The sequence below is a fragment of the Panthera onca genome, chromosome A1 (assembly GCF_046562875.1).
Source record: "Panthera onca isolate mPanOnc1 chromosome A1, mPanOnc1 haplotype 2, whole genome shotgun sequence".
Lineage (NCBI taxonomy): Eukaryota > Metazoa > Chordata > Mammalia > Carnivora > Felidae > Panthera > Panthera onca.
Window position 1 is genome coordinate 42879412 of NC_138339.1, and position 27113 is coordinate 42906524.

General features: G+C 54.9%; 1 protein-coding gene across 3 annotated transcripts in view; it reads right to left on the reverse strand.

The window, feature by feature from the left end:
- The window catches only part of CAMK2A (calcium/calmodulin dependent protein kinase II alpha), a 62147-nt gene that overhangs the window by 19305 nt on the left and 15729 nt on the right, over window positions 1-27113 (reverse strand). For all 3 annotated transcript variants that reach the window (XM_060634691.3, XM_060634692.3, XM_060634693.3), the window contains exons 3-13: window positions 21835-21894; window positions 15241-15295; window positions 14312-14377; window positions 14119-14191; window positions 10976-11078; window positions 9580-9663; window positions 9355-9449; window positions 8004-8126; window positions 7545-7628; window positions 6004-6046; window positions 3557-3597 (exon numbers count right to left, since the gene is read on the reverse strand). In XM_060634691.3, the coding sequence (XP_060490674.1) occupies window positions 3557-3597; window positions 6004-6046; window positions 7545-7628; window positions 8004-8126; window positions 9355-9449; window positions 9580-9663; window positions 10976-11078; window positions 14119-14191; window positions 14312-14377; window positions 15241-15295; window positions 21835-21894 (827 nt within the window). The remainder of the gene's footprint in view (window positions 1-3556; window positions 3598-6003; window positions 6047-7544; window positions 7629-8003; window positions 8127-9354; window positions 9450-9579; window positions 9664-10975; window positions 11079-14118; window positions 14192-14311; window positions 14378-15240; window positions 15296-21834; window positions 21895-27113) is intronic.

Below are 27113 nucleotides of genomic sequence, written 5' to 3' on the forward strand. Positions count from 1 at the left end.
CTCTGTCCAGGTCTCCAGGCCCCACAGCCTGATGGCGCTGCAAAGGCCCGTCCTTCCTGGACGCGCTTATGTCTAAGAGGCCTGGAAGCTGTCCTCCTCGCTGTACTGTGAGCAGGGACAGACTTGAGATGCCTTCAGGTAGGCCTTTGTGGGGGCGGTGGGGGGCGGCGGAGGCACTGGCTATTCTCTGAGGATCCTTAGGTCTAAGTCTGCACTCTCTGACTTCAAGATCCAGGATCCTCTGAGGGCCAGGAGGAGCCTAAGATCCTGTGCTCTCCGTCCAGGGCCCCCAAAGATGTGGCAGAAGTGGCTCACTGGGCACTGCCCAGTGTAAAGTCTCACAGTCCCTGCATCTGCCCCAGCTCGATAGACTCCCACAGCCAGCAGCCCGCAGCCAGCCCCTCATCCCCTCTTCTAGCAGAAACCTGAGGAACGCAGGGCCCGGGGTTCCAGGCGGGACACGAGGAGGGAACACAGAGCAGAGACTGCGTCAGATTCGGACATACAGTGACAGGATGGGACATGGGGGAGAGGAATCACGATGGCACGGATGGGACACCAACAGGGGGCAGTGAGTGGGGCTGAGGGGTGGGAGCGGTCGGCCGCTCCTCATAGAAGCAGAGGCTTAGAGGTGGCTGGGAGGCGGGGGTGGAGGGCATCACTTCTGGCCAACAGAAAGGCTCGATTTCCCCGGATCACAAAAGATGACGATGCTAATAATAACCCCGCACTGACCAGGGGCTTTCACCAAAAGCAGAGTCACATCTCCCAGAACCACGTGCAAAAGCGTGGTTCTAGGGTTAGCAAAGACGGCAGACGTAAAGTAGGGTCAAAATTAGCCTTGCAAAGCCCATCAAGTACAGTACGGTGTTATCTCTGTTCCCCAACCAGACCTTTTCCCATCCAGCGTTGGAAGCAATCACTGGGGCTTCAGCAAAGCCTCCGATGAAGTCGGTGGTTTCTTTAGGGACCAAGTGGTAAGAAGAATATGTACGTCCCCACTTGGGCGGAATGTGTGTTGTTCCAAGCAGCACACGGTGTGACCCCCCCCCCCCCAGGGCCCACTCTGGTGTAGAGCCTCTCACTGGCCGCAGGAAACACCTACCATTCTCCCCTTGCACAGATGGCAGGACTGATGACCCAGATCGCCAAAGGAGGGCACGGTGGGGCCCATCAAACCAACGGTTCCTTGACTGGAGGTCCAGCATCACTCATAGTGAAACACATGACTGGACCCCCCAGAGCAACACATTGCAGGCTAGGCTCCCCAACTCCCAGGCAGGCCCCTGGTTAACTCTGGCTATTCCTGGCCTTTGGGTTTCTCTTCGTCCACACCAAAGCCACCTGAGAAGCCACTCAGGGTCTGTCCTGCTGCTGCAAGAAGGAGTGGCTCTTTCTCCAGCTGGGCCCACCGGCACGCCTTGCGGTGACTAGCCAGAGTTCCGCCATGCTACGTGATGTCCTTGCCCCCAGATAGCCTCTGCCTCCTGGCCTGGGCTGGAGAGGAGCCAGAAGGGAGCTTCATCCCAAGACCCACTATGAGGGAGGACCTGACCTCACATCCAACGGCTCTGTGTCAGCCTTTGCCAGGGCCACACCCAAGAGCCAAGCAGACGGGGCAACCCTCCCTCCGCCCCTCCTCCTCCGCTGACTTCAGCCACAGCCCACCCGCACCTGTGACCTCTGCCCTATGTCCTTCAAGTATGATTTTTTTCCCGGGGACCCCAGCACCCCCGGTGTCTACCCACTAGGGCCAAGAGGACCCCGGCTGCTCCAAACTGGGCCACCCTCATACTGTACCTCCCCCCATTACCCTTTCCATTTGGAGGAGGGAGAGCGTTTGACTCATGCATGACCCAAAACAGCCAGGCAGCCAGAACTCAATTCTGGATTCCATCCTAGGATTTGGGATAGATGTGTGTTAACTTTATAAATTGGGTTGGCTTTAGAGCTGTGTTTCCAAAGACTTCCTTGATCAAACTTTGTTTTCAAGGGAAATCTTACTTGCAAGTCCAATCTAGAAAACAGAAAAGATAATGCTGACTAGCATCTCATGAGCGAGGATCGCACGCCAGTGCCCCTGCTGAATCCTCAGGATACGCTGGTTTGTTTCATCTTCACAAACAGCCCCGGGAGGTGGGAATCCCTTTTACTCCCATTGCCCAGATGAGGAAACACAGGCTCAAGGGATTGAAATAACCAGCTGAGGTCTCTAGCTGCTAAGTCCTCCCTGGCTCCCTTAACCACTGTGATGTCTGTTACATGGAGCTATTTGGCTGAAGTGGGTGTGAGAAGCCGAGAATCTTCTCTGCTCAGCCTCCCCCTTTCTATCCCGTGCTCCCTGCTGCTAGGGATGCCTCCCCAGAACCTTCAGGCTCCAAGAAGTTCAGTTTGAAAACTACTGACTTTGGCTGATAACCAACTAATTACGTATTCCTCACGTACCCAAGATGAGAAGGAAAAATGATCAGATAGGGTTTTGTTGGCTTTTTTTTTTTTTTACTCTTCTGTTTTTAAAGCTTATATCTTAGAAATGATGGAGTCCACATGCCCCCCCCCCCCCACACACACACAACCCATTGCACTTTGCACTTATGAGGAAAACTTAGCCCCCAGAGGACTAAGGGCAGAGAGGAGGCCCAGATCCTGGCCTCAGCCAGCCAGCCCAGATATCCTCCCATGCAACCCATAAACCAAACAAAAGCCAGTGGCCTGAGACCATAAATGCCACTACAATGAAGCCATGAAGCCACCAGCCCACCTGGATGGCTGTGTTTGGACAGCATCCCACACCTTCCAGCATCCTGGGCACAGCCCAGCCCTGGGGTCCTGGCCAGGCAGGGCTCTGAGCCCAGAAAAAGGCAGGGTCTCAAGAGAGGAGAGCCCACAAGGCAAGCCAGTGGCAGGGGAGGAGGGGGCCGGAGAGGGGGGGGGGCCAGGCCCCAGAAAGCAGAGGGAGAAGAGAGAGGAGGGAAGGAGGGGTCAGCAGGGTGTGGGCGGAAGTAGCTCGGGCAGGGCATCGGGGGTGGGGACAGAGGGCAGGCCTGGGTCATGGGGAGGAGGAGATTCTTGGCCCTGAGCCGGCAGGCCTTGACAGGGTGGGTGCCTCTGTCAGATGATTGGCTATCCAACCTCCATGGACTTCGTGGGTGGGACTGGGGTGCACACTGGGTCAGGGGCCCGTTCCAGCCAGCCCACACTCGGGGAGGAGGAGGTCACCCCTCATGATCAGCTCTGTCTCTTCTTTGTACCCTCTCACTTTCCAGTCTTCCCGTCCCAGAGAACCACAGGTATCTTCAGACCTGCCCCTTTCCTTGCGCCCACCCCAACTCCCCTGGCCACCTGCCTCTCCCACCTACTTTCAACCCTCCCCCTTCCCCTCCCCCCAGCCCCCCCCCCCCCCCCACCAATCCTGGGGACAGCCCGGCCGCACGAGTGACCACATCTGCCCACAACACCTTCAGCAAGGCCTGGGTCTCGCCCCAGCCCTGAAAGGCAGGCCCTGTTGGTGGAAACGCTGCCTGACGCTGGCCCTGCCGGGCTCCCGGGGGCTTACCTTCACACCATCATTCTTCTTGTTTCCTCCGCTCTTCCCTCCTGCGGAGGAGAAAAAGTAGAGGGTTACCAACACCAGGCAGGGCACCAAGGCCCACAGGGTAAGGAACAGCAGCATCCGCGGGCAGGCGGAGGGCACAGAGCCGGCTCAGTGATCCGGGGGACACCTCCTCCTTCTTCTCCTCCTTCCTCCTTGGGGCCTGGACTGCCGGTGGCCCCCTAGGTGGGCCTGGGCTCCCCCGCTCTCAGCAATCTTGAGTGTGACCCTCTGGCCCCATGGGTTGTAAGAGGTGATCAATGTGTCCCAGGCCCGTGGGGTTGCTGTTTCAGCCCAGGGATTCCCTCTGGATCCCAGTCACCACCCGTGCTGCTGGTGGCCAACCCAGAGGCCTGGCTGCCTGGCCCGGGGCTGGACGCTCCCTCCCCACCCTGGCCCACTCTAATTTTAGCCCCATGCTGCTGCAGAGGTCATGTGTCAGCCCTGCCTACTCACTCCGGACAGCTGCGAGCGTCGTTTTGCCGGTGATGAGAAGCAGATGCCCCGCTCTGGGGCCCATCCCTGCCAGAGCACCCACCCCTACAGAGGCCTCCCTACCCCTAAATTCCAGAGCCCCATGCTCGGGCTGGCCATGTCCCTGGTGCTGGGAAAAGCAGAGCAGCGGTTCTCAGGGAGGCCCCTCCTCTTGTTGTTCCTCTTTCCTCCTTCCCTGCCTCCTGGACAGAGCCCCTGGAGAGGGCAGCAGCCAGGAATCGGCAGGAATGCCCAGCCCTGCCCAGCCCGGCATCTGGCCGCTTCAGGCTTCAAACAAATGCCTTAAGTTACATGAGACAGGATAACTATAGAGTGCTTAGCACAGCACTTGACCTCGATGCAGTAGATGGTCGGTAAATGGTAGCCACTGTAAGTCCTTCTCCCGGACGCTGGGAAATGGGGAGCCTGGGAAAAGGGGCGGCATGGGACATGGATGCCCCAGAGGCTCAGAATGACAGGTTCATGCTAGCCCAGCTTCCCAGTCCTTCTCACATCTCTACCTGTGACCCCTTCCAGGAAAGTCTCCCTCTTAGAAAGTAAATGCAGGGGTGGGTGCCTCTGGATCCCAAAGCTGGGAGGAATGAGCTTGCTGGGCTGGACTGGGGTGTACAGAAGAACAGGGGGAGTAGTTGCCCCTCCAGCTTCAAGGGGGCGCTCTCAGCTCCAGCCCACAACCACAGGACTGTGGGTCCCATGAGGTCACATGTTCTGATCTTCAAGAGAAGACAGAAATCTGAGTTTTTCTATGAAATCGCCTACTTTTTAAGTGCTGGGAACTCTTTTCAAAAACACCACTGTTTTAAAACACCACTGGTCCCACAAGCCCATCAAGAGATGGGAACTGACCCACGGGCACCATCTGGACTAGAGTTTCTAGGGGCCCTTCAGATGTTAAAAAAAGACTCTGACTGTCTGGGTGGCTCATCTTTCAATTTAAGGAGCTGCAGGATCCTTGTCTGAGGAGAGAGTGGGAAGGCAGTTAAATGCGGTGGGGCAAGCCCAAATGTGAAATTCCAGAGTTTTCCCACCCGTGGGTCTCATTCTTCCGGCTGATTCAATGGGCAGATAGACTCTCTGGGAAGCCAGAGCCATAGCTTCCCAGAGCCGACCCCTTGCTGTGGAGCCGGCCACGTGTCCACAGCAGCCCTCTCCGACTGGCCCAGCCCCAACCAGAGGGCCCCTGGGGTGAGCTTTGCTATATCTGCTCAGCTGCCCTGTCAGCTGTCCGGGCTCCCCAGAGAGAAGCCTCTGGCAGGCATTGACCTGGGTTCTCTCCCATGCGCCAAGGGGAGCTTCTTGCTAAGCCCTGATGCAAATCCCTTCCTTTTCTCTTTGGGGCCACATGCCACAGGTCGTTGGGTACTCCCTGCCTTAACCAGCCGGCTACGGCCAAGGCCAAAGACCATTACCCCAGCTCCCTGGTGACCCGTCGTGGTTAAGGGCTTGCTCCAGGGTTGCTCAAAGCTGCACCAGAAGCAGGCTCTGCCTCTCTCTGCCTAGCAATGGCCCCCACTGCCTTGTCACAAAGGCCACCTGAGTGAAAGCATGGGGACTGCTTAGCACAGGGCTCAGTAACAGCAGGGAACAGGAATATTGCTACTTCCTGGGCCTACTTCAGTCCTGCCTGGACGTGTACCCCGGTGTTTAGGAGGACTCCCCCTGGGGCTGGCCCAGCCTGAGAACCCAGCACCGCTGTGAGTTTGGGGCGTTAGCCTTTCCTGATGGGCCTTTGGCCTGCTGACCTTTCACCTCTTGCCACTTGTGGGTGCAAGTGACCTAAGCCCCCAGTCTTTGGTCCTCTGTAGCCCTCACTCTCCCCAGGCCCCTGGCTCAAGGCCACCCAGATATCCAACAGGGCAGTGCTTCCAACAGACCTGTGCGGGACATATTTGGGGCTCTGAGGTCCCACCACCTACCAGAGAAGTTCCTGGTAGCCAGCATGGTGGTAAGGATGGCTCCCTGCAACAGAGAAGGAGGGGGCATGGGGCACAGGAGGTCAGAGGTGAGGGGGGAGAGGAGGGACAGAGAAACGGGAGGGGCGGGGGGAGGGGAGGCAGGTGCTGCATTCAGACACAAAGCCAAAGCCTTCTGCCCTGCCCCTCCATCTGTTTTCACCCCACAGCCCAGAGACCGTCCCTGCCTCCCTGGGGAAGTCGGGGAGAGCTAGGCCTTAGCTGGCACAGCTCCTGGAACAGGGCCACCCTAGCAGCAGATATTAATAGGTCCCACTGGCCTGGTAAAAGGGCTCAGGGACACCTGTCAGTGGGGGCTCCTAAAGGCCAAGGAAATGTCCTGCCTGGACAAGGACAATAGACCTGTCCTCCCGGGCCCCCTTTACTCTCCACCCGGTGCATTCGAGCCCTCAGTTCATCATTAGTTTGTCTACTCGGGGCTCCTGGGCTCAGAGCCGTGGACGGTTAACAAAGAAACTCTTTTGTCTCGATGAGGGGGCTAAGGCACCACCCTGCTGGTTCTGACAGTCTGATCTGGACACTCTCTGAGTCTGACAGTTCATGATTTTAAGACATGAACAATGGTTCTGACATTTTGCGATTTCCTCTGCGACAGCTCCCAGTGGGGGTTGGGGGGGTGGGGGGCAGTGGGACTTAGTTCTCCAGGCCTCATGTTGCCCACCACCCCCTTGGCCCGTGTCCGCTTCCTGAGCTACCACATCAGGCCTGGGAGCAGTTGGTGAGGAGGTTCTGAATGAGTTGAGGCCTCAGCACCTGTCACTCAGCATTCTGATGCCTTCTCTGTTCCAGCGGGCTGGAGATTCCTCAGTCATTCTTCCTACCTGCTCGTGGGGTCCCTGGCAAGGTCTTAGGCCAGTAGCTATCACAGCCCTGGGGGCACACATGACCTGCTTGAGAGGCTGGCAGCTCCGGGCCCACCTGGGTCCCACTGTGGCTTCCTCTGGGCCGTGACCCCTGACCACGTCTCTTGGCTTGTCATCTCCTGTGTTTGGCAGCCGGATCTCTCATGCCCCTGGCCTCCTGCCCCATCCCATCTCACCCCCTAGGACCCCTCACCAGCCACTCTGGAACCACGCTTCCGGACTTCTGCACGAGCTTTTCTCTCCGTCTGGAACATCTGCCCACACTGACTCCACACCACTAATACCTGCTTGTCATTTGGGGCGTCTGCTTAAATGCCACTTGCCTAGCAAGTCTTCCTGGGATGCTTCCGTGGTCCTCCCAGACCTCGCCTGTGGCCCTGCTGTGTACTCCTCTAGCCCCAGGGTGTGCCCAGGCACAGCACTCACCACTGCCCCTTAATGTCCTGCTTCCTTGTCTGTCCTTTCCACCGCCCCCTCCCCAGCCCAGACAGTAGATGTTCAGTAAATGCTTGTTGACTCAGTGAAGGAAAGAACTTGTGAGGGGGTCTCTCGGCCTCTGCGGAGACCCGACCAAGCTACTCCATGTCGGGGGCGGGGCTCGGGAGGGCGGGGACCCGTTACCTTCAGTTTTCTCCTGGCGTTGAACTTCTTCAGGCAGTCCACGGTCTCCTGTCTGTGCATGCAGGAGGCCACAGTGGACCGATGCTGGAGGAAGAGGGGAAAGGTCTGTGAGTGGAAGCCAGGCCCGCCCGAGGGCCCCTCGGCAGGGTGTCTCATGGAGATGTGGTCGGGATTTGGGGGGGAGGGGCGGGGGGACAAATCTCTGTTCTAGGGAATGCTGTCCACACTGCAGGTGCTTGGCACCCCCGGCACCCGACATTCAATGCCAGCAGCATCGCCAGTCATGACGTCAATGCCTCCCGTTCTCACTTCTCCCTGAGAACCACAGCCGGGCAGCGTCTCGTGAGCAAGCTCCCTTGACCCCATGTTGGGCCCGAGGGGCCAGGGGCAGAGCCATGGGGGTCCGGACCCTGAAGTCAGGAGGGGCTCCTGGGAAGGGCTCTGCTGAGGAAGGCTCACCGAGATCCAAGGGTGCTTGAGGGCCTCGGCGGCCGTGATGCGTTTGGATGGGTTGATGGTCAGCATCTTATTGATCAGATCCTTGGCTTCCGGGGTGACAGTGTCCCATTCTGGTGACGGGAACTGGAAGGGGCAGAGGGGCCAGGTTTGCCCAGCCTAGCCCAGGCCACCCCTGCGATCCCCCAGCCCCTGACTGGCAGGGGAGCAGGCAGGGGTCCTACTGCCCATCCACTCGGGCATCCACAACCAGGAGGAGTGGGGACCCTCAACGCAGGGACCCCCCCTGGAACCAGAGGAGGGACAGGGTGCTTTGCCGCCGGGGACAAATCAGAACAGAGGCCAGAGGGAAAGGAGGACTTCCTCTGTTGTTCTAAGGCTGTGCCTTGTCTGGGGAGCAGTAGGCCAGCGGCTATAGGCCAGACTCCAGAGTCAGAAGGCTGAGTTTAAGTCCTGGCTCTGCCTCTTAGGCTGTCTGACTCCAGACAAGTCATGTGACTCTCAAACTGCCTCTAGAGATGTTGTGAGGATTAAATATGACGTGAAACACACAGCACATAGCTTGATAGAAGCAGCCTTATTGAAAATCAGTATAGGGGCGCCTGGGTGGCTCAGTCGGTTAAGCGTCCGACTTCGGCTCAGGTCATGATCTCACGGTTCGTGAGTTCAAGCCCCGCGTTGGGCTCTGTGCTGATGGCTCAAAGCCTGGAGCCTGTTTCAGATTCTGTGTCTCCCTCTCTCTCTGACCCTCCCCCGTTCATGCTCTGTCTCTCTCTGTCTCAAAAATAAATAAAGGTTAAAAAAAATTTTTTAAAAAAAGAAAATCAGTATAGCTTGGTCCTTAGGAACACAGACGCTAGAGGCAAACTGCCTGGGTTCAAATCCCAGCTCCACCACTTTCGGCTATGCAGGGTGGGCAGTTATCTAACCTCGCTGCGCCTCAGCTATCTTATCTGTAAAATGGGACTAATACTCACACCTATGTCATAGGTTGGTATGCAGATTAGCAGTAATATATATATAAAGCATCTAGAAGAGTCCTCTATCAGTGCTAGCTATTATTATTATTTATGTGTGCATTACTATTGGCGGGAGCAGGGTTGGGGGGAGTTGAGAGTCCGGCTTCTGGACCTAACCTCCACCTCTCATCCCACTTGGGTGCTGTTTCTGCCCTCTGGGGCCCCGGCTAAATCCCGTCACACAGAGGCTCAACCGTGAGGCGAGGCCTCACGCATCAGCCCTCAGGCTCTACCCGCCCCACAATTAGAGAGTGGCAGGGGGCCTAAGTGGGTTGGGAGGGCAGGAGGGAGGCACAGGGGTTGACAGGGAGGCTGGAGAGAGGAGGGACACTCACATCATAGGCGCCGGCTTTGATTTGCTGGTACAGGCGGTGCTGGTCCTCATCCCAGAATGGCGGATACCCAACCAGCAGGATGTACAGAATGACCCCTGGGAAGAGGACCAGGAGAAGCCTCACCCCCCTGTGGGGAGGAGCCATGAAGAGGGGAAGGATGGGAAAGGAGAGGGCAGCAGAGGGGCAGATGACTGGGGGGATGAGGCGGCTTCGGGGTAGACTCACCACAGGCCCACAGGTCCACAGGCTTCCCATACGGGTCCTTCCGCAGCACTTCCGGGGAGAGGTATCCAGGCGTCCCCGCGAACCCTGCTCCCCAGACACCCAGACAGGCAGACACACACACAGAGGTTGGCACGTTAGCAAGCCAGAGCAAGATCCTGCTGGAAGAGGGATGAGGTTGCCCTGGAGATGAGGAAAACACTCCCTGCCCCCAAGAGTGTGTCGAGGGCAGGAAGCTCTGGCCCGGCCAGGCAGCAAAGCCTCTAGACCCGGCTGGACAAGTCCACAGTGCACCTGTCACTACCCCCACTCCAGAGCCTATGGCAGAAGTCATCAATCAATCCCAGAGTCCTTCCCATGGGGTCCTGACTCAGCATCCCTCACTTCTAACAGCCATCCTGCAGCCACTATCAAGCGCTGGTGGCACACTGGACAAAATGTCCTTGCTGTGTCAGCTGTAGCCGAGCAGAACCCTTGCCCACTCCCCACCCTTGTCGGAGCTGGTCCTGGGAGAGGAGGAGGACTCTCCCCAGCTCTGGTTTTGCCTTAAGTCTCTTTTTCTTCGAGGCCTCGGTTTCCTCATCTGTCAAATGAGGGATTAGGGACGCCTCCCTTCACCACCTCCCGGCATTGTTGAGAGGATCTCGCTGGCAACAAACGGGCATCCAAAGTACTTTAACAGATAATCCAAAGAACAGTGACTATCTCTTAAGTGTGTGTGCTAAGCACGGAGCTGAGCACTTACTCGTCTGGTCTCACTCCTCACACAGCCCTGAGGAACGTGCTGTTATCACCCCCATTTCACAGGTGAGGAAACAAAGGCTCAAGCAAGGTGACGTGACTCGTCCCAAATCACACACCTCCTAAGTGGCAGAGTCAGAACTTGAACCCAGAGCTCTGGCTCTTAACCGATGATCAAAGGTGCCCACTAAAAAGTTTCCCCAGATAGCGGAAAGGACTTAATTATGCCAGAATCTCAGAGTGCTCGGGCTTGTCTGAGCTTAGATCCTGGCTCTTCCCCTTTTGATCTCCCGTGAACTCTTCCAAGTTTCTTAGCCTCTGTTCCCCATTTGTAAAATCAGGATAATTAGCCCCGGTACCCAGGCTGTTAGGGGAACCCATGGAAACGCCCTAGCCCGTAGGGATGGTGCACGTGTGTGTGAAGAAGCCACGTACTCTTTTCATGATAACTGTGTCCCTGTGCCTGAGTCCTGTGGATATAGGATGGGCAACACCCAGTGACCAGGGGCTGACTGGGCTGCGACCACTGCTCCTAGAGCCCTGGCTAGTGCAAGAGCCATCTCCCACTTGCCCCTGCTTGGGCAGGACTCTCCTAGACGCCAACGTGTCAACACAAGGCCGGCCCCCAGTGCCCCCGGCACCCCCTGCTCCCACTCACCGAACCATGCCTGCTGCTCCCCTTCCACCTCTATGGCCAGGCCAAAGTCCGCCAGCTTCACCGCGGCGCCCTTGAGCTTGGAAGCCAACAGCAGATTCTCCGGCTTCCCAGGACCAGAGAGAAGAGTGAAGTGGGGGAAGAAAGAGCCAGAAGACAGTGATGAGCAGATTCAGAACCTCACCTCTGGGGGCCTGGGCGTACGGAGGAGCAGCTGGACAATCCAGAGGTGCCCTGCACCCGCCCTTCCAGTCCCAGCCACGGGACCCTGAGCTTCAGCCCCCAGAGAGGGGACGACCCTAGGGCAACACCGCCATCTACTGCACCAGAAAGACCTTTTCCCCACCCCGCATCCCCTCCTTCACCTCACCTCAGGGTTTGGGGCTGGGGCTGCGGTGAGGGCAGGGAGTTGGGGCAATAGCCACCACTATAATAGAGAAGAAGGAGCGATATTTATTGCGCCCCTCCTAGGTGCCAGTCACTAGGCTAAGTGTTTTGCATACATCATCTTATTGCCTCAACAACCTTTGGGGTCAGCATCATTCTCCCCGTTTTCCACAGTAGCCTTCCTACATTCCCCGAAACAGTCATGCTTGTTCCCACCTCAGGGCCTCTGCACTTCCCGCTCCCCCTGTCTGATTTGCTCCTTCTCTAAGCTCCACAGAGCTGACCTCTTCTCTTCATCTGCTCTCACCTTCATGTCACCCTGTCAAAGGATCCCTCCATGACTATCCAAAGGAGGAGCCCCCAGGTAGCCTCTGTCTTAGCAACTTGTTACTATCTTCAGAGATATCATCACAATTTGTAATGTTTCCCCATCTGTTGTTGTGCTTGTCCATTATCTGTCACCTCTATAGAAAGTAAGTTCCTTATCCGTCTGTGCACCACTACATCACCCGCACCTAAGACAGGGGACAGCACAGAGCAGACACTTAATAACTATTTGGCATACGTATGAAGGTGAGGAAACCAAGGCTCGGAGAAGTTAAGTGACTTGGCCAAGATCACACAGCTGATAAGTTATAGAGCCAGAATCGAGGCAAAGTCAGGCTCTGGAGCTGTATTTTAACCACTCTAGGCTGAGAGAGGGCCTCATATATGCGGCCTGGCCTCTGGGGCCCCAAAGCTGCTGTCTTCTGCTGGGTCTGGAGAGGAGGAGATGCGCCTACACAGGACAGAGGGAAGTGGAAGTGAACCCTGCAGTTAGATAGCCCTCGCTTCTGACCCAGCTCCACCATTTCTATGCCGTGGAACTTGGGCAAGCCATGTCAATCCTGAGCTTTAGTTTCCTCTCAGAAAAATGGATCAAGCCCAGCTCATGGAGCGGTGTGCGGATTAATCCGTGTAGAGCCCTTGGCAGTGGCCTACGGCGTGTGGTTGATGAGCATTAGCGCTCCCAGTTTCTGCTTGGGGTGGGCTGGGGGCGTGGGCTCCGAGTCCCCGGAGACAGCTGGTTTCCTCTGACCCCCTTCCCCACTGGAACTTCCGAGGGGTCCCACCTCTGACCTTCCGCTGACCAAAGTTAGGCGGGACCCAAACAAATATAGCTCCATCTGTCCCTCGTTAAGGCCTCTTTTATCCTCCGGTGACTGCGTTCCCAAAGTGTCCTGGGCCTTGGTAGCTGTCCTGCCCTGATTTGATGAATATGCCACTAATTAATCCAAGCAGAGTGGCCTAAATTTGCGCTGCCTCTCCTCCTTTCTCCTCCTGTGCAGGGGCTGTAGCTATAATGGGAACAGGCCCTCTGGGAGAAGTGCCCTGCAGTCTGGCAGGACCCTCTGGGAGTGCACACTCACCTGTGGGTGTAGACTGATAAACTAGGAGCTCACAGGAGCTCAGCTGAGAAACCATGGACTGCTCGTGATAGAGGTGGGCAGGGGCTCAGGTCAGAGCACTGCATCTCAAAGAGGGACCTGGGTCCCACTGGAGGACTCCCAGGGAGGGCGCCCAGAGAGGGCGCCCAGGATGAAGAGGGCCTGGAAATCCTGTCCTGCCTGGGAACGGAGGAGAACAGCCTGCGGAAGACTTAGGAGGTACAACAAAGCTGCCCAAGGGTCTCTGGGCTCCTCCAAGCTGGAGGCTTGATCTGTGTGGCCCCAAAGGGTAGAATTGGGGTTCACAGACAAAACTCCCACAGCAGGAAAGATTGAAGGAGCATTTCCCAGTGGTTCAAGGGGATACCCCATAAGAAGCAAGTTCATAGTCACCGAAGGCCAAAACGCAGAGGTTCAAAGGCACCTAGAAGGAACTACTGTAGAAGCAGGAACTGCATTGAGGGGCTTTTTGGCCCAGGCCACTGCGGGCACAGGATCTGGGGTCAGAAGGCCAGGGCTCCAGTCCTAGCTCAGACACAGCTGAACTGCGTATTCTTGGGCAGGTCCCTTAGACACTCTAAGCTTCAGTTTCCTGCTCTGCAAACGGGGGATACCAACCGAGGTAACCAGCCTCGATGCCGTGAGGCTCAGCAGAGGAGAGCTAGGAGTCTGTGCCGACCAGGCAAGGCTATGTGGCTCGTGCCAACCCTAGACTGCACGTCTGCTTGGGTCTGTCCATCTTCCCATTCAGGTGGGAAGAGGAAGGACTCTGAGGACCCCGAGACCTGTTTTTCTTCTCCCCCCACCTGCCAGAGACCCAGAAGCAAGAATGACAATGTGTCCGCGCACCAGACACTGTGCTGTCTCCTTTGACACCCTCAGCAACCCTGTGCAGAGGTTGCTATGGCAACCCCGCTGTAAGGAAGCTGAGGCCTTGAGGCTAGAGAGTGGCCTAGCTGGGCCTTGGACCCCTTCGTAGCCAGCACTGTCAGTCTAACTACATCTTACCGGGTCTGGCCCAAGGCACATGGGGCGAGGAGTCAGGACACTGGATCCTGAGCCTAGATACTCCTCCCTGAGCCCAATTTCCTGATCTGAACAGTGGCGTCTATATTCCCCACCCAGCCCAACTCAGGGGATTCTGGGGGCTCCTGGGTGGCTCAGTCAGTTAAGTGTCCAACTCTTGATTTCAGCTCAGGTCATGATCTCATGGTTCATGAGTTCGAGCCCCACGTCGGGTTCTGCACAGAGGCTGTTTGGGATATTCTCTCTCTCTCCCTGTCTCTCTCTGCCCCTTGCTGGGTGAGCTGCACCCCCAGATGGGTCGCTCACCTTCAGGTCCCGGTGCACCACACCCATCTGGTGGCAGTGCAGCACAGCCTCCAGGATCTGCTGGATACAGTGACTGGGGAGAGAGAGGAAGGGGTCACGGTGTGAACGCAGGCCTCTCCCGGAAAGCTGGAAAGGCAGGGAGGGAGGCCCCCTTGGCCCCAGGCACCATCGCCAGGCTGCACCTGGCACTCACCTGGCATCAGCCTCACTGTAATACTCCCGGGCCACGATGTCCTCAAACAGCTCCCCACCAGTAACCCTGGGGAGACAGGCACAAAGTCACCCTCCCACAAAGGCCCCAGGTGTTGCCTCTTCCAAAAGAGTCTCCAGGAAGCTAAGGACGGGACCCAGGGACCTCAGAACCTCAGCCCAAAGGGAGGAACCCCAGAGGTGTATCCTGTTGGAACCCTCTTCCTGGCTTCTAGCCCACCTGTCCACCAACTCCCCTCCCCTCCGCCACCTGCCCTTCTCTCCCACTGGGTCCAGGCTGCACTTAGGACAGGGGATGGGACACTCAGAACGTATCACTCAGGGTCATCAGGCTCCTGGAAGCCCAAGGACTGGGTTTTGTTGCTGTTATTGTTGTTTGTTTGTTTGTTTGTTTAGTAAACTTGATGTTTTTAGAGTAACTTTAGGCACACCGCGAAACTGAGGCACAGAGATTTCCCACACACCCACACATGCAGAACCTCCCCCACTATTAACTGTTTTTTTTTTTACAGACGGGACCAGTGCCTTCACTGAAGTTTCTCTGCCAACCCAAGAACCTATCATTTCATTATTGTTTTTCCTTCCATTGACTGGCTTTAAGAACTTCACAATGACTCCAAAAGGAAACTTTCTATCGCCACCAGACATGCAAAGCCAGCATCACTGGCCACAAACAGAAGCAAAATGAAAGCTGTGCCAAGGAGAGGAACGGGTATGTGTCGCCTTTTCAGGGAACCCCACCTGCACTGCTTGGGTGGCGGGCCTACCACATTTGGGAAACTTCGGTCTCAGAAGAGGGAATTCAGCCCAGCCTGGGAGCATTTGGGAATTGGGCCGAGGGACCCAGCCAGGTCACCCCGGCTCCGGCTGCCCCCCCACCCCTTGTACAGCCCGGGGTGGGCCCAAACTCACAGGTCGAAGATCAGGTAATGGTGTCCCTCCTCAGAGATGCTGTCGTGGAGCCGGACTGTGGGAGGGGCCCAGGCAGCCAGTTAACCCGGAAGCACTGCTTCCTGCCCCCTCCTGCCCTCTCACCTCCCCTCCCCCGCCCCCCAACAGCCAACATGCCAATTTCTCAGTCACTGAGCACAAGCTAGGTAACAGGTGCTTTGACAAACTAAGTAAAGGATGGCTCACTGACTTTGGGCATCGTCAGAAGAGGCCCGGGTTTAAAGGTGAAAGACCCCTCCCCGCTTTGGTGAGAGTTTGACCCCTTTCTTCCCCCAACGCTTAGCTTCTTGCAGGGCGAGGTGGCATTGTCGAATCAGCCCGTGGCTCAAATCTCTGCCACTTCCTAGCTGTGTGACTTCAGGCAAGTTGTTACACCTTTCTGAGCCTCTCTTTTCTTGCCTGGACAATGAGAATGAAACTTCTGGACCTGCAGGCTTGTGAGAATTCCATGAGGCACCCAGCCGGTGTTCAACCAATGCGGCCCTGAGTGGCTAACCCCACTGTGTATCCAGGTCTGAGACAAGAGAGCTGGGGGACGTGGGGGACAGTGGTCCCTGAGTGTGAGCATGCTGAGAAACTCATCTCTTCCTACCTCATTTACCAAGAACGGGGGCAAGGCTCCCAGAAGCCCAGAGCTCCCTAAATTACCCCCTGAGATTCTAGAAGGAAGGGCCCGAGGCCTGGGATTGACTCTAGGGGGCTGCACCCTGCCAACCAACTGCATTTTCTCCCAGGACAGCTTCACATCCTTCCCTGAGCCACAGCCTAAAAATGTCCACAGAGCGGGGTGCGGGCTCAGAGAATTAAGATACATCGCACAACGGAAAATTACACAGCTGTTAAAATAATACGGCAGTTATGTATCCACTGGTTCAGAATCATCTCTGAATTATGTTGTTTGGCAAAAAAGCAAAGCGCAAAACAGCGTGCGTGGTACTTTTTATAAAAGATGTATTTAAGCCTGTCTGTGGCATAAGCCTCTCTGGAAGGATACAGAGAAGTGGGCACTGAGGTACCTTGGGAAAGGGAATCGGGAGAGCAGGGGTTGTGAGTTGTTGAGACTATTTTTTCACTGTGAGCCCTAGTGCCATCTGAATTCTTGCCATGTGCATGTATTTCTGACTCAATATTGAGTCCCCTAAATGGCTTAAGACTCTCCTATCTGCACATAAAATTTGGAGAAGCAGGATCAAAAACACAAGAGTGGGTGTCTGCTATGGGGGAGGGGAGAATGTGATCAGAGATGGAGGAGGAAGGGAACACAAGTTTATTATTTTTTTTTAAGATTTATTTATTTAAGTAATCTCTACACTGAACGTGGGGCTCAAGTTCACAACCCCGAGACCAGGAGTCACACACTCCACCGACTGAGCCAGGCAGGAACCTCAGGCATGCAAATTTAATTAAAAAATTTTTTTTAATTCCTAAATGATGATATGTGTTTATAAATGACAGAAAGAGGGGCGCCTGGGTGGCTCAATCGGCTAAGCATCCGCCTTCAGCTCAGGTCATGATCTCAGGTTTGTGGGTTCGAGCCCCACATCGGGCTCTGTGCTGACAGCTCAGAGCCTGGAGCCTGTTTTGGATTCCGTGTCTCCCTCTGTCTCTGCCCCTCCCCCACTCATGCTCTGTCTCTCTCTCTCTCTCAAGAACATTAAAAAATCTTTTAAATAAATAAATGACTGAAAGATGTGTTAAACATATGTTTATTTTGCTCTTAACTAAGCTCTATGCTTAACTTGGGCTCGAACTCACAACCCCGAGATCAAGAGTCGCAAGCTCTACTGGCTGAGCCAGGCAGGCGCCCGTTTGTAGTATATTTCAAAGCAAAAACAAGAAGCAGGTTGCCTACAAGTACATATTATGTGATCCGGCTTTAATTTCTTCTCAACATTTTATTATAAAAAATTTCAAACATACACTCACGTGAACACCCGTGTACCCCCCACTTAGGTTCTATCATTAATCTTATACTTGTTTCACTACGTTTCTACCCATTCCTCTACCTATTAACCTGTTTCCATTTTTTAAGGCATTTCAAAGCAAAGGTAGGCTCGGTTTTTGAAATGTCTATGTGCAGTGAAAAGAGCATCCTGTATATCCTGTGTGCAGAATCTGGCAACCCCGTATTGGTGCCCTGGCCAGGTCCCCTTTGGTAAGATGGGGTCGCCATCCTGCAGCTGCCAGGGGGGTGAGCTGCTAACAGCTCACATTTACCCCCTTCTCTGGAGAACTCCCCACTGCCTACAGAGCCACCTTGTGTACAAGGTTACCTGCAGCATTCAGCCAAGGACTGACTACTGTGGGAGGGCAGGGTCGGTGCAAAGGGGCAGTCTCCTTGCTTTAAGGAGGGACAACCCCAAGACAGGATTTATGTTCCAGTGTGTACGCCATACACACACCTGGAATCGGGTCAAAGTTAGACTTGACCTGAGGCCACACCCTTGCTCAATTTCTTCCCTTTTTCCATCGTGCTTCACCCAATTCCTTGCAGGCCTTCCATGGGAACACACCCTCGATAAATCACGAGAACCTGAGTCTCTGCCTCAGGCTCTGCTTCTAAGAAACCTGACCAGAGATAATATGTATAGAAATACTCTCAGATCATGATCTCACGGTCCGTGAGTTCGAGCCCCGCGTCAAGCTCTGTGCTGACAGCTCAGAGCCTGGAGCCTGTTTCAGATTCTGTGTCTCCCTCTCTCTCTGACCCTCCCCCGTTCATACTGTCTCTCTCTGTCTCAAAAATAAATAAACATGAAAAAAAATTTAAAAAAAAAGAAATACTGGAGAAGGTACAGACATCATATATCATATGGAAACATGTATCATACAAAGTTAGCATTGATAGTGTAACAAGATAAAGTTTTTAAAAAGACCCTTTCCTTGGAGAGTAGACTCCTTATTGCCTACTCGGTTCCTGGCAGGCACGTATGTTTTTAACTTCTTTCCTGAGCATGAGAAGCTCTGAGAAGCCAACCTGTGGTCAGAACCATCTCAGAATGGGCTTTTAGAACCGGGTCAAGAGGCATTTGAGAGGAGCTCCAAGAAGACTGGGCTCCTTGATCTACCCTCTGACCAGAAGCCTCAGCCCCTTTAGAGAAGAGTCTCAAGTTTCAGAGAAATGGACAAAATTGGGGGAGGGGGAGGGTCCTTCGGCCTTGATTCTAGCTCAGATGGTACTTTTATGCTGATTTAAAAGCCTGCCCCTCTAAGAAGCCAGGCGACAGGAACACAGGCTGGATTCTAGCCCCCACCTGCATGAGGGCACTGGCATTAGTCCCTGAGAAGAGGTGCCATCATAGCTACGAACCCAGGAGACAAGACACATCAAACCTCTCCTCCCATCCGTAAAGGCTACCCTGAGAAAAAAAAAACTGAGTCCAAAGCCAAAGAGGAAAGGAAATTTTCAAGAGCCGCCGCAGGGTGTGAAAGGGTCTCACCACCTGGTAGAGATTGACATGACTGTGGTCGTTGAGTTATGCTGTCAGTTTTTGACTTTTTAAAAATATTGTCATAGATCAAATAGATCTGTAACCTAGTTTTCATTTGTGTAGCTGAGCTCATGAATTTCTGACATGCCTTTCATATTTCCAACAGTTACCAGTTTTTTCTTGGAAATTAGAGGCTGGTGCTTCTTACCTATCCAATGCCCCCTGACAACACATTCCTGATGTCCACTTGGGAAGCTAAAGAGAACGGCTGGGAACCTGGGCTCTGGAGTCAATCTTGCTGGGCTCACCTCCCAGCGCTGCCTCTTATAAGCTGTGCAACTTTGGGCAAATTAGGTAACCTCTCTGACCCTCCTTTCCTACCAGTAGTGGTAACACTACTGGCCTGCTTTGGAAGTTAATCGATGATACTTGTAAAGCCCTCAATACAGTGCCCGGCACAGGGAAGAACCTGATAAATGAAAACACCATCGTCTTTATTATCAACCAGCCCCCCTTCTCTTGCCCACCCAAATCACTTGTGAAACTCTAAGGTTGTCCCCTACTCCCTGGGATGGCCTTTGGGGTTTGCCCCATCAGCAGGTGGTAATACAGAGTGTAGGGCACTGTCCCATGTGCGTGGCACAGTTGGGCCGCCCTGTGCTAAGCCACGGCCTCCCTGACCTGGTCCCCCTGGGGCTGGGCACCGGCCACACATGGGCAGCAGCCAGTAAACATGGCTAGAGACACCAAGCAGGCTGGCTAGGACTCAATCTAGCTTCTCCAGGCACAGACTTGCCTCGTGGGTTTTGCATCCACGGCTGTACCTCTTTGCATTTCTTTGGGCAGATTATAATCTATAATCTATTTAGAAGTGAGATATTTGGAGGCTCAGGAAGTAGCACCCTTCAGGGCCCTTCCAGCCCTAAGATAGCTCGGGTTCTTCCCCCGCGTCTTCCTGGTCTGGGTCTCAGCTCGGCTCTCCACTTCCCTGTGTATCAGCCACCCCCGCCCCTTCCTTTCCCCCTCCCCACCCCCACCCTCACTTCTTCCGCACATCCTCCATCCCTAGCAGAGGCCTTGGCACACGGTGGGGCCTCGGATGCCCTTGCTATCAGGTGAAGGAAGGAAGGAGTAAATGATTCAAAGATGACAATGATATTAAAGGTGACAGCCATCATTTCTGAGACTTCCCCATGTGCCAGGCTTGTGCTAAGTGCTTTATTTGCACTTTCCCATTTAACCCTCCAACAGTTGTAGAGGGTGGATATCATGATTACCCTCACAGAGGAGGATACCGAGGGTCAGAGAAGTTCAGAGCCTGCCCACACTCAAACACCCAGTGAACAGCGGAGCTGGGATTTGACCCCACGTGTAAACCCCGTTCTCTTCACCGCCATGTTAAACATAGGGCCCCAAACTGTTGACCAAACACCTTGATGGCTCAGAGGAATGAGAATCGTGTGGAGGTTACATTTTCGGGTAAGGTGGTTTTGTGGAAAGGTGTGGACTGAGGCAAAAGGGGAGCAGTCTCATGATAATAAAGCACTTACCTCGGGACTGTCACTGTGCTATGCTCTATCTAATCATCACAACCCTATGAGGTGGGTATCATTTCCATTTTCCAGCTGAGAAAACCGAGCTTCAGAGTGGTTAAGCAACATGTCCGGGGTCACACAGCAATTAAGCGGCAAACCCAGGATTTCAGCTGCAGTCTGTCAGCCCCAGAGCCCATGACTACTGCTCCCCATGCACAGCTGGGAATGAGAGGGGGAAGGAGGTGCAAAGAGGAGGCAGCGTTGACCTGAGACAGCTGCAGCACACCCCCTTACACACACCCTTACACACACACACACACACACACACACACACACACACCACCTCCTTCCTCTGGGGCTGACAGGCTTTCTCAGAACCGTGGGACTTTATCATCAGAGATCACTCACAATCCTGTCCGTCATACAGCTGGGGAGGTGGAGGCCCCGCCCAGGCAGGAGCCAGCCTAAGCCTGCACAGTGAGTCTGCAAGCAGGTCGGGGATCGGGGGTCCAACCAGCCTCACTCCCCACCAGCTGCCTTGCTGCCCCTCTTCTGATTCTGGCCCTGGAGCCTCTGGCTGCTGTTTGCGCGGCTCTGCTCCCCTTCCCTGGGCACAGGGAAGGGGAGGTGCCTTTTGGGTATAAATACCAGATGGAGATGCTTCTCTCCAGCAGGAGAGTTAACCCTTGGGGCTCTGGGCACAGAGAGATGCTTCCTCCCCACGGGCGAAGGCGTGGCGGCTGTCAGAATTGGAATATTCCTCAGAGAGCCCCTAGGCCTGAGTCCTCAAAGCATGGTCTGGGAACCAGCAGCCTCAGCATCGCCTTGGAGCGTGTTAGAAACGCAAAACCTTGCCCCCTGCCCCCAAACCCACTGAACCAGAATCTACCTTTTAACAAGATGCCCAGATGATCCAGAGGGTGCTTCCTTGTGAAGTTGGGGAGGAAAGTGGCTCAGAGAGGGAGGGGCTCCCACCCAAGGTCACACAGCCATTCCCTGACAGAACTCCATCTAGAATCTGCACTTCCTTCCCACGCCCCACCCCCAGCCGCCCAACTCAGAACCATGATGGGCAGGGATGCAGCCCCCCAATCATGTAAGGGGGAGGTGGGAGGCCAGCCAGTGACATGTGGTCTAGGCCCGGCCTCTCCTGGCGGCCTGGGCTCAGTCTACCCCGGCACCGGGGCCACCTTGGAGCCTGCCTCTGGGGGGCAAGCAGGCGGCTGGGCTAGGCAGGCGGCCCGGCCACAGTGCCAGGCTGACTCAGCATGGGGCAGGTTTGGGGAGTGGGGCGTGCTGGTCAAGGCCAAGCCTGGCCTATTTTCGTCTCTCTCAGAGCTTCGGGAGTTTTCCTGCAACAGCTTTTCCGAAGGAGGCTGCCGGCAGCTGCGTGGGCTGGGAGGAAGGGCCCCTTCTTCACCTTCCCCTCAACCAAGCTGGTCTCTGAGAAACGTGGAAACCATTAAAGTTACCCCCTTTCCCATAACGGGGGCCATGATGCCCAGAGAAGAGAGCAGCTGCCCTCCCAGCCCCCAAACACCCACCGGGCCGGGTGCCACCCACACCCCTCCCCCCTCCCCAAAGCTCACCGATGTTGGGGTGCTTCAACAGGCGGCAGATGCGGGCTTCACGCTCCAGCTTCTGATGGTCTGAAACACAGATGCCCAGGTAAGTCCCAGGTGAGGGAGGAACCTTCCCCCACTCCATCTCTGCCTCTTCATGGCCTCTTATGATCTGCACCTGCCAGGGCAGCCCCTGGGCCCCGCCTGGAGAAGCTCGCCTCTCTGGCAGGGGCCCTGGGTCCTCCAGGAAGGCAGCGGGATGCAGCAGTAGGGGGAGAGACCAGGTTGCAGTGCCTCAGAAGTCCCTTCCTCTCTCTGGGCCTTGGTTCCCGGGGCTCTCAACTGAGGTACCTCCCAGAGCCACAACCACAGAGCCCAGAACTGCCCCCCAGGGCAGGCCCCTGCCCCGCCCCCAGCCTTGCCCCTCCCATGGGGCTCCAGCTGGGACTGAACCACTGACAGGCACTCCTCCAGACCCACCCTGCACAACCCTCTCCCTTGGGCTTGGGGCCTTCACCCGTGTGGTTCTCTCAGCTTGGAACTTTCCCTTCCAACCTCCCGCCCAGCCATCATTGGCCATCACTGGTTCATCCCACCTGTCTTCAGATACACTTTCTCCTAGCAGCCTGTCCTGACTGCCAGGCTGGTAGGGGCCCCTCCTCTGGGTTCTCAGGGCCCCTGGACAACACATCCTACCTTGTCTCATGGACCGGGACCTTGTCTCGTGCCCTTAAGGGCAAAAACTTGGTCTCTGTTGTACCCTGGCATCTACCCAAATGCCTGGCACATAGTAGGTGCTCAAGAAATAGTTGAAGTAAAGAATAAACCATTGAATGGCGAACCTTTCTAAAGGAGTCTGTATTTTCTCTGCAGGAGAAGAACCATATTAATTTGCAGGGGCCACCCCCCTTACAGGGGACTCCGGACCAGGGACACAGAGAGCCCCAAAGAATCTGCAGTACAGAACCTACATGTGACAGCATCGGGGCTTACCCAGAGCTCTTGCACCTGCTTTCCAGGACTTTTGTCCAAACCCCCAGGGAGAGAGGACTTGTTCAGAATCTGCCCCCTCTCCCCCCCATAGTCACTGACTCTGGGACTGCTGGGAACAATCATACCCATGACCCCCTTCCATCCCCCCAACGACCCTGTGCTATGGGCATCCCTGTCCCCATTTTATGCATGTCTCCATCTCCTTTTGGGTGCTTTCCTCACAGTTCAGGGGTTGATGCCTTAATTTAAAACAACAACGACAACAACAACAAAAAGGGAGGTGGTAGCAAATCTACAAGATTTACTATGTGCCCCGTGCTGTGCAGGGCACTTTTTTTTTTTTTAATTTTTTTTTAACGTTTATTTATTTTTGAGACAGAGAGAGACAGAGCATGAACAGGGGAGGGTCAGAGAGAGAGGGAGACACAGAATCTGAAACAGGCTCCAGGCTCTGAGCTGTCAGCACAGAGCCCGACACGGGGCTCGAACTCACGGACCGTGAGATCATGACCTGAGCCAAAGTCGGACACTTAACCGACCGAGCCACCCAGGCGCCCCTACAGGGCACTTCTATATGCATCTCAGGTGCTTACAACCGCCCTTTGAGGGAGGTGCTGTCACATTCTGGCTTTACAGAGGAGGAGACAGAGGAACAGGGACGTTAAATACCTGGCTCAGAATCACAACTGTGGTGATCAGTGGAGCCACACTTTGTACCCAGGCAGGCAGACTCCGGGGAGGAGCTTTAAAACCCTGTACTATACTGTTCTCCGCACCCTGACTCATTGCCACCACCTCCACCTGCCCCCAATTTCTGAATGGGAAAATCGAGGCCCATGCCAGGGAACTTACGCAGATACTCAGAGGCAGAGCCAGGACTAGAACCCAGTCCCTGAATAGCCCCTTCAGGGCAGGCAGGCACCAAGGAAGATTATAAGGACGAAGCAAGTCCCAGCTCTTGTCCCCAGGCAGCCAGCTCCGCTTTCCCCTGCCTCTTTATTAGAGCAATCACTATTAGAGCAATCACAGCCGTCCTCCATGGGCTGCAGAAGCCAAGATCAATACTGAAATGTGGCTTTTTCATCAGCAAAGCAATTAAGTCCATCCTGTTTCCATAGAGCGTAAGCTCAGCTCCCCAGCTGAAGGTGGACTACAGGCTGGGGGAGGGGAGGTTGTGCACACTGGGGGGCTTCCCCTGGCCCCCCGTCCTTCCCAGCCTCCTTTCATATCTTCCAGGGTGGGGGCAGGCCGATTCCCACACAGAAGAGGGGGATCCCCAGATCACACCGCATTGCAACTTCCAGCGCTAGAAGCATTAATTTGTTGAATTTACGTAAACATATAGGTTTTCCAATGGTTTTCGTAACTGTGAAATGCTTTTATTTTCTAACATTCCTCGAAGAATGTAGGGACTGTGTTTCTCTTGACCTCTGAGGACTTGCTCTGTTATGTAGGTAAGGAAACTGAGGCCCAGTGATGAAAAGGGCAATCCCTTTATCAAAATCACTCAGGGGTGCCTGGGTGGCTCAGTCGGTTAAGCGTCCAACTTAAGCTTGGATCATGACCTCATGGTTCGTGGGTTCGGGCCCCGCATCGGGTTCTTTGCTGGCGGCTCAGAGCCTGGAGCCTGCTTCGGATTCTGTCTTGGGCTCTCTCTGCCCCTCCCCTGCTTGTGCTCTGTCTTTCTGTCTCTAAAATGAATAAACATTAAAAAAAAATTTTTTTTTTGAATCACTCAGTAGGGTGGTCAAGCCTTGTTAGTACTCAGAGCTTTGAGGAACTGCTCCTGGATGCTGTCCCTAATGCAGCCAATAGTCCTTGGCAGCGAAGAACCTCTTATTAAAATATGAATTAGTTGCTGTCACTCCCTGGCTTCAAACCCTTCAACAGTCCCTAGTGTACTTATAATCCAAACTCCTCACAACAACCAGCCAGACTCTGCTGGGTCCTGCCTCATCTCGGCCTTGGAGCTTCAGCCACAGTGGCCGCCTCCTTTCTGACCTCAGACACACCAAGCCCCTTCCCACCCCAGGGCCTTTGCATTCGCCCCGTGCCTTCTGCCTAGAATGCTCTTCTCCTGGGTCTTCTTATGGCTGCCTCCTTCTCCCCTGGCAGGTCTAGCACAACGTCACCTTTTCAGAGGTGCCTTTTCTGAGTGTCCCCTTGCCCCATCACTTTCCCACTGCCCTGTCTTCTTTATAACACTCCTTGCTACCTGAAGTTATCCAGTTTATTTATATGTTCAGTGTTATTTTCAGTCTTCCCCCTTAGAAAATGGGTGCGGTGAGAGCAAGACCTTGTCTGTCAGTCGCTGCCGTGCTCCCGGGGCCCAGAGCCACTAAGCAGCTTGTCCAAAGTCCCATAGCTAAGAAATGGCAGCGCTGGGATTTCAGCCCATGTTAATAATTACTATACTATATATCGCCTCCCATTCTTATAATTAATTAATTGACAAATCAATCCATCCAGCTCAATATAGTCCCACAATGGTGAAGCCTCCTGCCCAGGTACCTGGAAGGATTAGCCCCAATGCCCACTACAATACCTTGTGAACCTTCTCCCCCACTGCCTGGGGGCAGACCTCCAGGGTGTTGGGGTTAAGGGGTCCTACCTTGCCCAGGAGCTTGGCAGGCAAGGGTGAGTGGAAGTAAGGTTCAGGGTGAGGTTCCTGGGGCCAGATAGCACCAGAAGGGCAGGGCAAGACAGAGCAGAGCATGGGGGCAGGCTGGAAGTCTGTGCCTGCAGAGGGGGTGGGCTCCAGCAGGCAGGTGGGCAGTGGGACTCTGGCCAGAGGCACAGGACAAGAACCAGGGGGAAAAAATAGGCTTCAGAGTCTTGCAAGAGGAAATGCCCCCACCCTCTGTAGGGCCTCAACAGGGTTCCTGATCCTGGGGGGGGTTAGAGAAATAATCCTAAGGAGCAACAGTGCCAGGCAGGGGTGGGGAGTAAGATGAGGAAGACGGGAGAGATGTGTCTTACTGCCTACTTCCCATCACGGACCACAGGGGTAGCCTGAATGGCTCATGCTGCGTCCTGGGACTGGTTGCCAGGGAGCCAAGGAAGTGACCCCTCAGCACTCAGATAGAGAGTGGGTACTGTGAAGGTGTCTGTACCCCAGTCAGTCTCCCCTGGCTGTGCCAGCCACATCCATGTGCCCAGCATGCCCTAAAATGTTAATGAATTTTTCTTCTTTTTTTTTTTTTAATGCTTATTTATTTATTTTTGAGGGGGGGGGGGCGGACAGAGGATCCCAAGCATGGTCAACACAGAGCCCGACATGGGGCTCGAGCTCACAAACTACGAGACAGTGACCTGAGCCAAAATCACGAGTTGGCTGCTTACCCGACTGAGCCACCCAGGCACCCCTAATGACTTTTTTCTGTGTGCTGGGTGAGGCTGGGGCTAGGAAGCATCTGGAGCCCCTGGCAGGGAGTTCTCGCCGGCATATACTAGCTATCATCACTGCTGATAGGAGTCTGGGCCTCACCTACTGAATCCAACCCTCTGGGGTAGAACTAGGGCAGCTGCATTTTTTTAACCGCTCCCAAGGGGATTCAGCAGGGCCTGGGACAGGCAAAATTTGTACTTTCTGTTCCATGTCTCTATGGCTCCTTGGAACTGTTTATACTATAAGTATCTTATTTAAAAGAGTAGTTTTGGGGCGCCTGGGTGGCTCAGTCGGTTAAGCGTCCAACTCTCGATTTCAGCTCAGGTCATGATCTCATCGTTCGTGAGTCTGAGCCCCATGTCAGGCTTAGCGCTGACAAGGAACCTGTTTGAGGTTCTCTCTCTCCTCTTTCTCCCTGCCTCTCCCCTGCGCTCTTTCTGTCTCTCTCTCAAAATAAATACACATTTTTTTTTAAAGAGTAGTTTTAAAATACATACAAGAAAACATCTCCTGGGTTGGGGAGCCATGCAACAGCAGGAGAGGCTGACCCTGGTGGGGAAAGGGAAGGGGAAGCCACAGCCCCCGCCCAGGGGAGGACGGATGCTCCGGGTGGGCATGGCCCCTGCGGGGAGCTGCCAAAGTCACCGGGAGTGCCAGCAGGAGAAGCTTAGGGTACGTTGCCAAATATTCAGCATCACACTGCTCCCCACCCCGGGCACCATGAGTGGCAAACAAAGAAACCTGTGAAAAGCCGCTCTTCTCCTCCCCTCCCGCTGGGGACAGGAGCGTTGGCAGTTGGCAGACTTCTTTGAGAAGGTTCCCCGGAGAACCTCCCCACTCCCACCCTCCGCGCTCACCTAGGCCTGGACCACCTTCCTCTAAGGATTTCAGAGCCTCAACAAATCGCCAGAGAATGACAGCGTGC